This window comes from Myodes glareolus, chromosome 2, assembly GCF_982192425.1.
Source record: "Myodes glareolus chromosome 2, mMyoGla1.1, whole genome shotgun sequence".
In the NCBI taxonomy this organism is placed as follows: Eukaryota; Metazoa; Chordata; class Mammalia; order Rodentia; family Cricetidae; genus Myodes; species Myodes glareolus.
In genome coordinates, this window is record NC_142027.1 from 118,622,657 (window position 1) to 118,636,307 (window position 13,651).

Here is a 13,651-nt window from a genome sequence, read left to right on the forward strand (position 1 = left end):
AGACGCCACCTGCCGGCCATGCCTACCTCCTCACCCGGTCTTTCACTTCCCTTGTAAATGCTGGATCCACCTGGAAAAAGAGAGGGACAAGAAACACTTAAAACCTCTGACCCTCAGGCTGGCACATGGCTCAGCAGATCAAGGCCCTTGCTGTAAAAGCCTGAGGACCTGGATCCAGAAACTCACACGGTTGAAGGAGATAACTGACTCCCCAAAATTGTCCTCTCACTTCCACATATGCACCATGGCATGTACACACACACACACACACACACACACACACACACACGCACACACACAGGATTTTTACATCCTGACCCTATAGGTGGACACCAGGAGATGGAGCAGCTAACTAGCATGCATAAAGCCCCGGGTTCGATCAATCCCCAACACTGTGTAAAACAGGTGTGATGATGAAAACCCCTACTCTTCACACTTGGAAAGAGGCAGACGGATCAGGAGTTCATCTTCCGCTGCATGGCAAATTCCAGGCCAGCCTTGGATATTTAAAAGACCCTGCCCAGGGCTGGGGTGAGCCTGACCTAAATCCGAGTCTACAGAGTATTACTTGTAACAGGCTCAAAGCCCACCCAGTAGTTCAGAAAGGATGAATATAGGGAAAAAAAGCCGAGGAACAGTCCAAGTCTAGCAGTTACACAATGAGGACAAGAACAGGAAGGAGCAGGGAGCGCCTGGACTGTGTGTGCCAACTTCTGTGAGGGTTGAGTGCAGGGACACCTCAGGATGTTAAAGGACAGAGGAGCATTCCTACAGACAGGACAATTTAAGTGTCCAATCCTTCAGTGGAAGGCTTGCTTCCTTAAATGATGCAGCTGGAATCTGTCATAAAAGCAATCAAGAGGATGCAGGGGAAACCTTAGTAAGCCTCTGACAAAGTAGTTCATGGAATCAAAGTTTGTTTTTACCGAGGAGCCTTCTCAGAAATGCAGCTTGCAAATCAAGGACGTGCCCCCTCCACCAATGAATAACGAAAATGTGTTTGCCCACACGAGTATAATTTCAGACACAAAGAGAAAGGGCTAAATTAGGTAGCAACACAAATGAATCCAGGAGCTGGCGCAGGCGTGGCAGTGCACACCTGTGTTACAGCCCTCAGGGGTGGAGGCGGGAGAACAGTTCAAGGTCAGACTTGGCTCTGGAGTTCAAGGTCAGTTTGCTTCCACGAGGCTGTAGAGTTGGTTGTCCAGCTTGTTGATGCTCTGATGCTTGCCACAAACCCTACACTGAGACATCTGACAAACTACATCAGGCAGACTGGCCCCTCAGTGTCTCCCGCCTGACTGCTAAAACGCTTTTGCAACAATAGAAAAAGCTTTCTTCAGCACAAAATTCTAGAGTCAGCAAGATGAAGATGGCTCAGTGGGTCAAGATGCTTGCCATCAAACCAGACCTGAGTTGGATCTCGAGGACTCACGTGCACCGTGGCACATCTGCCTCCTGCAAAATAAATATGTAAAGAAATGTATTTTTTTAAAAAAATTAGAGGCCAAGGCAGGGAGATTTCTGACCAGCAAGTGGCACTGATCCTGTAGCAGAAGATACAATGGAGGGGTAAGTGTGCTCCTGACCCGCCACACAAGCCCGTAGAAGACCCAGCGGAGTGAAGAGCCATTGGAGAGCATCTGAAGGAAGAGATGGGCGGCGCCAAGGCAAGAATTCCTCCAACAATCTGAAAAACAACATGAAAACACCAGATCCCAGCGATCTTACAACAGAAGGACTTGAACACCCTATTCCGGAAGAAGTGGAAAACGGTGTCATTATGAAAGCAATAGAGTCTCTTAAACAGGGTATGAATAACTCACTTAAAGAAATAGAAGAGAAATATAACAAAAAGATTGAAGAAATGAGTAAAGAAATGGAAGAGAAATATAACAAAAAGTTTGAAGAAATGAGTAATTCGTAAACGATACCCTGGGAAACCAAGAAAAAACAATCAAACAGGTAATGGAATCAGTTCAAGAATTGAAAACTGAAATGGAGGCAATGAAGAAAACACAAACTGAGAACCGGCTGGATATGGAAAATCTAGGTAAACAAACAGAGACTTCAGGAACAAGCATAACCAAGAGAATACAAGAGATAGAAGAATGAATCTCAGATTATGAAGACACCATAGAGAAAATAAACGCTCTGACGAAAGAAAACAGCAAATCCAACAAATTCTCATCACAAAACATTCAGGAAATCTGGGACATAATAAAAAACCCAAATCTAAGAATAATAGGGGTAGAAGAAGGAGAAGAATTGCAGATCAAAGGTCCAGAAAATATATTCAACAAAATTATAGAAGAAAACTTTCCCAACCTAAAGAACGATATTCCTATGAAGGTTCAAAAAGCATACAGAACACCGAATATACTGGATCAGAAAAAAACATCCCCTCGCCATATAATAATCAAAACACAAAGCATTCAGATTAAAGAAAGGATATTAAGAGCTGCAAAGGAAAAAGATCAAGTAACTTATAAAGGTAAACCTATCAGACTTACACCAGACTTCTTTATGGAAACCATGAAAGCCAGAAGGTTCTGGATAGAGGTACTGCAGAAACTAAGAGACCATGGATGCAAGCCCAGACTACTTTACCCAGCCAAGCTATCGTTCACTATCAATGGAGAAAACAAAATATTCCAGGATAAAAACAAATTTAAACAATACGTAGCTACAAATCCAGCCTTACAGAAAGTATTAGAAGGCATATCACAACCCAAGGAATCCAACATTCCTAACACCGCCTACAATACAACTCAGGCATCTAGCAACCCTTCACAAGCAGAACTCAAAGAAGGGAAAAATATACACTCCACTACCCCCCCCCAAAAAAAAATAACCGGAGTCAACAACCACTGGTCATTAATATCACTTAATATCAATGGACCGAATTCACCTATAAAAAGGCACAGACTTAGAGATTGGATATGAAAACAGGATCCAACATTCTGTTGTTTACAAGAAACACACCTCAACCACAAAGACAGACACCTACTCAGAGTAAAGGGTTGGGAAAAGGTCTTCCAAGCAAATGGACCTAAGAAACAAGCGGGCGTGGCCATTCTAATATCTAACAAAATCGACTTCAAACTAAAATCAATCAGAAGAGATGGAGATGGACATTTCATACTCATAACAGGAACAATTCATCAGGAAGAAGTCTCAATCCTGAATATCTATGCCCCTAATATAAAGGCACCCACATATGTAAAAGAAACTCTTCTAGAACTCAAGGCAGTCATCAAACCACACACACTAATAGTAGGAGAGACTTCAACACACCTCTCTCACCAATGGACAGGTCAATCAGACAGAAACCTAACAGAGAAATAAGAGAATTATTCTAGGTATTGAAGCAAATGGACTTAACAGACATCTATAGAACACTCCACCCAAATAGGAAAGAATATACCTTCTTCTCTGCAGCTCATGGAACCTTCTCGAAGATTGACCACATACTTGGTAACAAAGCAAACATCCACAGATACAAAAAAATATTAGTAACCACCTGTGTCTTGTCAGATCACCATGGATTAAAGTTAGTATTCAACAACAATGCTACCCCCAAGAAGCCAACAAACTCATGGAAGTTGAACAGTCAACTACTGAATCACCCCTGGGTCAAGGAAGAAATAAAGAAAGAAATTAAACTCTTCCTTGAATTTAATGAAAATAAAGACACAACATACTCAAACCTATGGGACACTATGAAAGCAGTGCTAAGAGGAAAGTTCATAGCACTAAGTGCCTAATTAAAGAAAACGGAGAAAGCACACATTGGAGACTTAACAGCACACTTGAAAGCGCTAGAAAAAAAAGAAGCTGATTCACCCAGGAGGAGTAAAAGACTGGAAATAATCAAACTGAGGGCTGAAATCAACAAAATAGAAACACAGAAAACAATCCAAAGAATCAATGAAACAAAAAGCTGGTTCTTGGAGAAAATCAACAAGATCGAAAAACCCCTATCCAAACTAATCAAACGGCAGAGAGAGAACATGCAAATTAATAATATCAGAAATGAAAAGGGGGACATAACCACAGACACAGAGGAAATTCAGAGAACCATTAGATCTTACTACGAAAGTTTATATGCCACAAAGTTGGAAAATGTAAAAGAAATGGACATTTTTTTTTTAGATAAGTACCATATACCAAAGTTGAACCAAGAACAGGTGAACAATCTAAATAGACCTGTTAGTCGTGAAGAATTAGAAGCTGTTATCAAAAATCTCCCTACCAAAAAAAGCCCAGGACCAGATGGTTTCAATGCAGAATTCTACCAGAACTTCCAGGAAGAGCTAATACCTATACTCCTTAATGTATTCCACAATATAGAAACAGAAGAGTCATTGCCAAACTCCTTTTATGGAGCTACAGTTACTCTGATACCAAAACCACACAAAGACACAACCAAGAAAGAGAATTACAGGCCAATCTCACTCATGAACATCGACGCGAAAATTCTCAATAAAATACTGACAAACTGAATCCAAGAACACATTAGAAAAATTATCCACTATGATCAAGCAGGCTTCATCCCAGAGATGCAGGGCTGGTTCAACATACGCAAATCTATCAATGTAATCCATCATATAAATAAACAGAAAGAAAAAAACCATATGATCATTTCATTGGATGCTGAAAAACCATTTGACAAAATTCAACATCCATTTATGATAAAGGTATTGGAGAGACTGGGAATACAAGGATCATACCTAAATATAATAAAAGCAATATACAGCAAGCCGACAGCTAACATCAAATTGAATGGAGAGAAACTCAAAGCCTTTCCACTAAAATCAGGAACACGACAAGGCTGTCCACTCTCTCCATACCTCTTCAATATAGTGCTCGAAGTTCTAGCAATAGCAATAAGACAACATAAGGGGATCAAGGGGATTCGAATTGGAAAGGATGAAGTTAAACTTTTGTTATTTGCAGACGATATGATAGTGTACATAAGCAACCACAAAAACTCTACCAAAGAACTCCTACAGCTGATAAACACCTTTAGTAATGTGGCAGGATATAAGATCAACTCCAAAAAATCATTTTCCCTCCTATACACAAAGGATAAAGAAGCAGAGAGGGAAATCAGAGAAACATCACCTTTCACGATAGCCACAAATAGCATAAAATATCTTGGGGTTACTCTAACCAAGAAAGTGAAAGACCTATTTGACAAGAACATTAAGTCTTTGAAGAAAGAAATTGAGGAGGATACTAGAAAATGGAAAGACCTCCCCTGCTCTTGGATTGGGAGAATCAGCATAGTAAAAATGGCAATTCTACCAAAAGCAATCAAGATTCAATGCAATTCCCATCAAAATCCCATCAAACTTCTTCACAGACCTTGAGAGAACAATAATCAAGTTTATATGGCAAAACAAAAAACCCAGGATAGCCAAAACAATCTTATACAATAAAGGAACTTCTGGAGGCATTACCATCCCTGACTTCAAACTCTATTACAGAGCTACAGTATTGAAAACAGCTTGGTATTGGCATAACAACAGAGAAGTCGACCTATGGAATTGAATAGAAGACCCGGATATTAACCCACAAACCTATGAACACCTAATTTTCGACAAGGGAACTAAAGGTATACAATGGAAGAAGGAAAGCATCTTTAACAAATGGTGCTGGCATAACTGGATGTCAACCTGTAGAAGAATGAAAGTAGATCCATATCTATCACCATGCACAAAACTCAGGTCCAAATGGATTAAAGACATCAACATTAATCTGTCCACTTTGAACCTGATAGAAGAGAAAGTGGGAAGTAGTCTACAAGATATAGGCACAGGAGACCACTTCCTAAGTAGAACCCCAGTAGCACAGACAATAAGAGAAACAATGAATAAATGGGACCTACTGAAACTGAGAAGCTTCTGTAAAGCAAAGGACACTGTCAGTAAGACAAAAAGGCTACCTTCGGACTGGGAGATCTTCACCAACCCCTCATCAGACAAAGGTCTGATCTCCAAAATATACAAAGAACCAAGAAACTAGACACTAAAACTCTAATTAACCCAATTAAAAAATGGGGTACTGAACTGAACAGAGAATTCACAACAGATGAACTTCGAATGGCCAAAAGACACTTAAGGTCATGCTCAACCTCCTTAGCGATCAAGGAAATGCAAATCAAAACCACTTTGAGATACCATCTTACACCTGTCAGAATAGCTAAACTCAAAAACACCAATGATAGCCTATGCTGGAGAGGATGTGGAGTGAGGGGAACACTCATCCATTGTTGGTGGGAATGCAAACTTGTGTAGCCACTGTGGAAATCAGTGTGGTGGTTTCTCAGGAAACTGGGAGTCAACCTCCCTCAGGACCCAGCAATTCCACTCTTGGGAATATACCCAAGAGATGCCCTATCATACTACAAAAGTATTTGTTCAACTATGTTCATAGCTGCACTATTTGTAATAGCCAGAACATGGAAACAACCTAGGTGCCCCTCAATAGAAGAATGGTTTAAAAAGGTGTGGAACATATACACATTAGAGTTTTACTCAGCAGTAAAAAACAATGACATCTTGAATTTTGCATGCAAATGGATGGAAATAGAAAACGCTTTACTGAGTGAGGTAACCCAGACCCAAAAAGACGAATATGGTATGTACTCACTCATAAGTGGATTCTAGCCATAGTTAAAGGTCTTTGAGTCTATAATTCATGATCCTAGAGAAGCTAAATAAGAAGGTGAACCTGAAGAAAATCATATAGTTATCCTCCTGGATATTAGAAGTAGACAAGATTGCCAGGTAAACTTGGGTGCATGGGGGGTGAGGGGTGGAAGTAAGGGGAGATCGTTAGGGAGAGGGGAGAGGGGGAGGATTGGGGATGGCTTGGGGGAATGGGATGGGGGAGGGAGGAAGGATGGTTATGGGAGCAGGGAAGTTTATATCTCAACTAAGGGAGCCATTTTAGGGTTTGCAAGAGACTTGATTCTGGAGGGGTTCCCAGGCCCAAGGAGAGGTCCCCACATTGTTCCCTGGGCAGCAGAGGAGAGGGTGCCTGAACTGGCCTTGGCCCATAACCATACTGATGAATATTTTGCATGTCACCACAGAACCTTCATATGGCGAAGGATGGAGATAGAGACAGAGACACATATTGGAACACTGGACTTAACTCCCTAGGTCCAAATGAGAAGCAGAGGGAGGGAGATTGTGAGCAAGGAAAGCAGAACCAGAGGGAACCTTCATCTGACGATGGATGGAAATAGAGACGGAGACCCACATTGGAGCAGTGGACTGAGCCCCCAAGGTCCAAATGAAAAGCAGAAGGAAGGAGAACATGAAAAAGGAAGTCAGGACCGCGAAGCGTGCGTTCACCCACTGATATAAGGGGACTAATCGAATGAGAGCTCACCAAGGCCAGCTGGACTGGGACTGAACGAGCTTGTGATCAAACCGGATTCTCTGAATGTGGCTGACATGGGGGCTGACTGAGAAGCCATTGACAATGGCACTGGGTCTTGTTTCGTCTGCATGGACTGGCTTTTTGGGATCCTAGTCTGTTTGGATGCTCACCTTCCTGGACCTGGAGGGAGGGGGAAGGAACTTGGATTTCCCACAGGGCAGGAAACCCTGACTGCTCTTGGGAATGGTGAGGGAGGAGGAGAGGGAGTTGGGGGAGCGGGAGGGTATTGGGAGGAGGGGAGGAAGTGGAAATTCTTTAAATAAATAAATAAGAAAAAAAATTAGAGGCCAGGAATGGTGACACTTGCCTTTAATTCCAGTACTTGGGAGGCAAAGGCAGGTGAGTCTCTCTTGAGAGTGAGGCAAACCTGGTCTACACAGTGAGTCATCTAGAGCTACATAATGAGATCCAGACTCAGAAAAAAAAAAGGAAGAAGAAAAAAGAAAGAGGAAAAATTTTAAAAGACTTATTTTAGGTGGAGAGGTGGCTCAATGACATCTGCATGCAACACATAAATAAAAATAAAAAGATTTTTTTAACTTTTTTTTTGAAATCCTAGACATTGTTTCAAAGACACAGCAAGGGTGTGAACCCAGCTCAGGAATACAGGGTGCCAGCAGCCCCTCCCGACACTGGCTCCGGCTGGGCTGTGAGGAAAGCAGATCCAATTCCTGTTCTCATTCTGTTCTCATTTACACATTGCCAATAGCCATTGTGAATTACAAGCATGCTGCCTAGCTGAAAGCAAACGTCAGAATGGCCACTTCTAATGGCAGGTGATAGACTGCCTTCTTCCAGGAACTCGGTTTCACTTTCTCCTGAGAGAAGTGCTGTATGGTGCTCCTTGAATCCTTCTGACTGCTCAGATGCCTGCCCAAGATCCCAAAGGGCTGTCCCCGTTAGGGTTGCTGATGTCCCTGGGGCCGCTACATGCCTCGGAATCTGAAGGGCTACATCATATCAATATAATTAATACTCTGTAGCCACTTAAGCCAGAAGAACATGTGTCAAGTCCTTTACAGTTGTTAAATTGATTCTAGCAACAATGTCACTACCAAACACTTCCACACAGGAGGCCGGAGAGAGGTTGTGTAACTTCACCAGAGTCCCAGAGCAGGAAAGCCATTGGACCAGTGTTTCCATCTGGGCAGATTGCAAGTTAAGCTCCCTTGGTTCTGCTTGATTGCATCCTAAAAAGTTTGAGGGACAGAGGCTGGAGAGATGGCTCGGTTGGTAAATGCCCTGTAACCATGAAGACCTCAGTTCAAGCCCCAGAACCCACATTTTTAAAAGCCAGGTGTCAGGGCTGGAGAGATGGCTTTAGTGGCTAATAGAACTTGTTGCCCTTACAGAAGAATGAGTTCCCAGCATTCATATTGGGTAACACTCAAAACCATCATCTGTAACACCAGTTGCATGGGATCTGGACACTGTCTTCTGGCCCCCATGAACCCCTACACTCAAGTGGTGATTATGTATCTGCACACACACACACTGTGTGCAGATACAAATCTGTGGGGGGGGGGGAGCGCGTGCGTGCTTGCGTGTGTGTGTGTGTGTGATTTAAACCTTAAAAATCAAGGTATTATAGTGTATGCTCATAATTCTAGCTTGGGGGATAGGGAGTAGGAGATACTTGACCCTTCCTGAAGAGTCTGCTTAGTCTGTGAGCCCCAGAACCATGACAGATTCTGTCTCAAAACAAAAGGTGGATGGCCCTACATAGGAATATGCACTAATTCAAGCACATGCGCAGGCAGGCACACAAACACACACACACACACACACACACACACACAGAGAGAGAGAGAGAGAGAGAGAGAGAGAGAGAGAGAGAGAAAGGCCCATGAAATTTCTGCCACCTTCCTCACTATCCTACCCCCTCCCCCCCGTCAACCTGTGTCCCAGCCTCCAGGAGTCAGCCTCCAGGATGGAGTATCTTTGAAATGCTTTTAATCCCCATTACTACCCAGACTAGAAGAACCACCTCCTCCCCAACTATCCTGCTACCTGCCACGGAGGATCTCCATCTACGATAGCTCTGCCTCTTTCCTCTGCACCTCCATCTCCTTCCCTGGATCCCATGCAGTGACTAGAACATCCCATGCATGAGAACTCCCTTTCCACTTCCCATTCTCGAGGCCTCAGGCTCCAAGTATCCTAAGCAACTAGATCTTATTACAACCCTCGCATGAAGCCCTCCTTCTGGACTGGCCAGATGGCTCAGTGGACAACTGTGCTTGCCGCCGAGCACAATGACCTAAGTTTGATCCCTGGTACAGCCCCATCCTCCCCACCCCAGAAAGCTGTCCTTTGACCTCTAGACACATGCACCATGTCATGTACATACGTACACACAAATAAAAATCAACAAACAACCGAAAGCCTTTCATTCCACACTACTTTTCACGTTAACGTCGTATGCGGGTTAGGTACATCAGCCAGGTCATCTTTTCATCTTTATGAGCATGCTTTGGCTCTCATGATGAACGATTCGGGGAAAGATGATTTGTCAAGCAAACAAGCCCGTGTTCTGAGCCGGCTGAGATGCAAAGCCGGAGCGTAGCTAAGGAGCGAAGAGCGAGCCTTAAGATGAAACTACAATTGGCGCTGGCTTTCGCTGGGTTTGCTTTCCACGTCAGTTCATTTTCAAATCTCTTAGTGAAGCCGGGTGGAACAAAACACGAGATAAAGAGCAAAGGAAGAGGGGATGCTGTTACTTAATGAAATTCTTAAAGGGAAAACAACATTGAAAGCAGCAGAGAAAAAATTCTCATTTCCTCCCTCTAAGCTTGTTTATTTCCTAACAAAATATATTGTTTCAACTCTCTCGGGCTTAGAGGAAATAATCTTCACTGAAGAAGTTACTGGGCAAAGTCATTAAGCTGTCGTGCCCAAAGCAAACGCTCTGGCCTCCAGTGCACTCATCAAAGAGCCGGGAAAGGTACTGTGCAAGATGCCCTGTGAGCAGGAACACGTGCTTCTCTCAACTGGGGAAACTGAGAGATCAAAGGAGCGTTATAAAAACCCCAAGCCGAGCTCAGAGCACCCTGCAGCTAGAACAGGATCCCGGCAGTCAGAACAGAAAGGGACCATTGGTGACAACGTCCCTACCATCCCTGTGGCCACAGGACACTACCCCAAAGACAACGACTGCTCAGGTTTTCACTCCGAGCGAACTGGGAGGCAGGGACTGCTGTCTCAGTCATTCCTGCTTTGCAGATGGGGGAAACTGAGGCACCTGGTTAACGCAAGAGCAGCTAGGTAGCTGTCCCCGAAGTCAATGAGGGCCATGACATCCTTCACCATACAGCCACATGGTACCTCAGCAGGCACCCGACACCCACGTGCTACACATACATAATGCAGGCCAAACATTCATATGCTTAAGAAGTGAGATAAATCCTGCCTGCCCATGGCTCATCCTCACTTCTCCCCCACTGAATAGGGTCTGATGAGTGACCTCTCACATGGTGGCCCTGTCCCTATGAAATAACAGCCTGACCCTCTCCTGAGTCCTGAGCCTGGAACACTAGCCAGGCCTAAGAGGCAAAGTGGGAGGGGGCTCTTTTCTCCCCTTGAGTGACATTTATCACCATGAGGCGTATTGTGCTCATTTCAAGACTCTTCGGCATCCCCCATGATTTCTCCATTGAGCTCATAGGATGTCCTCTGGCATGCTCTGAGTTGGGAACCTTTTTGGGTACTTGCGGCAGAGGCACGTGAATGAACCTACTCGGTATCTTCACCAGAGTCCGCGGCATGATTGGGGCTACAAGGCAGCCGTAGTCACTGCCAAACTACGCAGCAATTCCCTAGTAATAGCGGGGGTCTGCTTCCTGGGCCATGATCTAGCCAAGTTGATGCAACTTTGCAAAGAGGCAGGGGCCATGACCTAGAAAAGCTAAATAAGCCCAGCAAGCATCCCACTTACACCACAAGTGCTTATGGAGACGCCAGCTCTGCAGAGAGCAGAGGCAGAAACGGACCAGAAGAAAGTGCGCTCATATCAGGGTCCAGACAGGAAGATCCAGGAGGCTTGGGGGTGGGGTGGGGTGGTCTTAATGTACGCTGTAGCCATTGAAACAAGATGTTAATGTGTCCTGACACTTAGCCACTTGGCAAACTCACCTTATCAGCATGTGAGCCCCTAACAGCACAGCAAATACTCAAAAGTCAAGAACAAAATGGCTTAAATCGCCTCCTGTTCCAGACTCAGAGTGATGATAAATTGAGCACTTGACTGTGACCATTTTAGACGTGTGGAGGTTTTGAAATGGTAAAGAATGAGTCTGTAGAGAGAGGTCAGAAAAGAGCATCTGAGAAGGACCCGACCTGAGCCAGTCCGGACCCTGGGGAATTTCATCTCAGGAGAAGCCATTGTGGAGGCTTCGGGAGGAAGTGCCACCGACCCGCCCCAATCAGATTGGCCCGTGGATAAGTCTGAGGGGTATTTTCTTGATTGGTGACTGATGTAGGCAGGGTTCAGCCCACTGCGGGTGGTTTCACCCCTGGACAGGTGGGCCTGGGTCATAAAAAAAGCAAATTGAGCAAGCCTGGAGGAGCAAGCCGATGAGCAGCATTCCTCCATGGCCGCTACTTCAGTTCCTGCCTTCCGGTTCCTGTACCATTTGAGTTCCTGCCCTGGCTCCCCTTTATGATGGACTGTGAGCTGTAAGCCACATGAAGCCTTTCCCCGTCTAAGTTGATTTCCCTTATGGTGTTTATCACAGGAACAGAAAACAAACTAGGGGGGGCAGCTGGTATCAGAGAGTGGCATCTTGCCGTGATGGAGCTGACCGTGTTGTTTTGGCAGAGGATGATGGAAGGATTTGGGAGCTTTGGGCTGAAGGGGCGTTTGAGTCCTCGGGCCTTGGTGGGCAGCTGTTGTATAAGGCGGGAGGATAATGCTAAGAGCAGCACAGACTTGGCTTATGGGTATCTGAGGGGAGTTTGGGAGTTTCTCAGAGACCCTATCAGGGCCGCTCCTTCGTGTGATGTTTTAAATTGCAAGCCTGGTTTCTCGTTTGCTGGGACTGAAAATTAAGCTGTGGTTAATGAGAGACCAGCACCATTCAGGAGGAATCTTCTAGAAGGTATTTCTTTGGGGCTGGCACACAGAAGCAGTGGTTCAGAAGGCTGCACCTCAAACGGGCAGTCAAACTTAGGAAGGCGTGGAAATACCCTACGTGGACCTGGTTTGAGGGTGCAGAGGGTGAGAGGAACCTACGGCCGGCAGGGCTGGAGTTCCTTCAGGTAGGTCAGGAGGTCATTGGTGGGGTGATAGCTGCAGCTGTGGCGGAGGCTTCAGGCTTGAAGGGGTCGAGGAGAGAATCTGAGGCTTGATGTCATGGGGGCAGAGGGAGAGTCCCTGAAGGGAGACCAGGAAGAAGATAACCGGTCCAGGTGCAGCCTCGCTTGCATGGGTGACCCCAGGACTGAGGGGCTTGAGGAGAGAAGCTGAGCATTGGCAATGGGAGAGATCACTGGTGAGGGTGAAGCCTTCGTTTCAGGGGTGATGTCAGAACACTGGAGATGCCGGATGATGGAGTGACCACTGGGGGCAGTGACGGATGTGGGGTGGAGTTACCCTGAGCATTGCAGGACAGGCAGTGTGTGCTGCGGTGGCGGAACCAGAGGGCTGGGACTGGTTCATGATGGAGTTCTGCTGTGGGAGCACATTCTGCTCCTTCAGCCAATAGCCTTTAAGATACCAGCCCACTAGGGTGTGGTCTCTTTTGCTTTAAAAAGCAGCAGGTAGCCGTGTGCTCCAGCTCTCTTGCTTCGGGCTCCCACTTCTGGCTGCTAGACTCTGTTCCTGGTCGCGCCAAGGGCTGTTGTCTAGGACAGTGATCTGGAAGTTTTCCCCCTTAAATAAATAACCCTTGTATTAATCATAATTCCAAACTGGTGTGGGATTATTTTGTGACTTAGGTCTTCAGAGTCCCAGATGTCAGACACTGAACGGTTTACACTGTTGGAGTTTGGCTTTGCTTTGGTCTGATTCTAGCTATGCCCTGGTTCTCCCCTCTTGAAATAAAAAGTGTGTAACTTATTTTGAGTTTTATAGGAAGCCACCGTTAAGAGGCATTGAACTTTTAAAGTGTGGGGATTTTTCTGAAGACTGTGGGACTTCTCATGCTGAACTGCGTATTATGTCATGAGATTAACAAGAGGTCTCTTCTCACCATGGGCT

The 13,651-nt window shown here is 45.1% G+C and overlaps 1 protein-coding gene across 3 annotated transcripts in view; it reads right to left on the minus strand.

Annotated features, from left to right (window-relative positions):
- The window catches only part of Glt1d1 (glycosyltransferase 1 domain containing 1), a 75,134-nt gene that overhangs the window by 18,732 nt on the left and 42,751 nt on the right, over positions 1–13,651 (minus strand). For all 3 annotated transcript variants that reach the window (XM_048433688.3, XM_048433689.3, XM_087903616.1), the window contains exon 9: positions 27–70. In XM_048433688.3, coding sequence (XP_048289645.2) covers positions 27–70 — 44 coding nt within the window. The remainder of the gene's footprint in view (positions 1–26; positions 71–13,651) is intronic.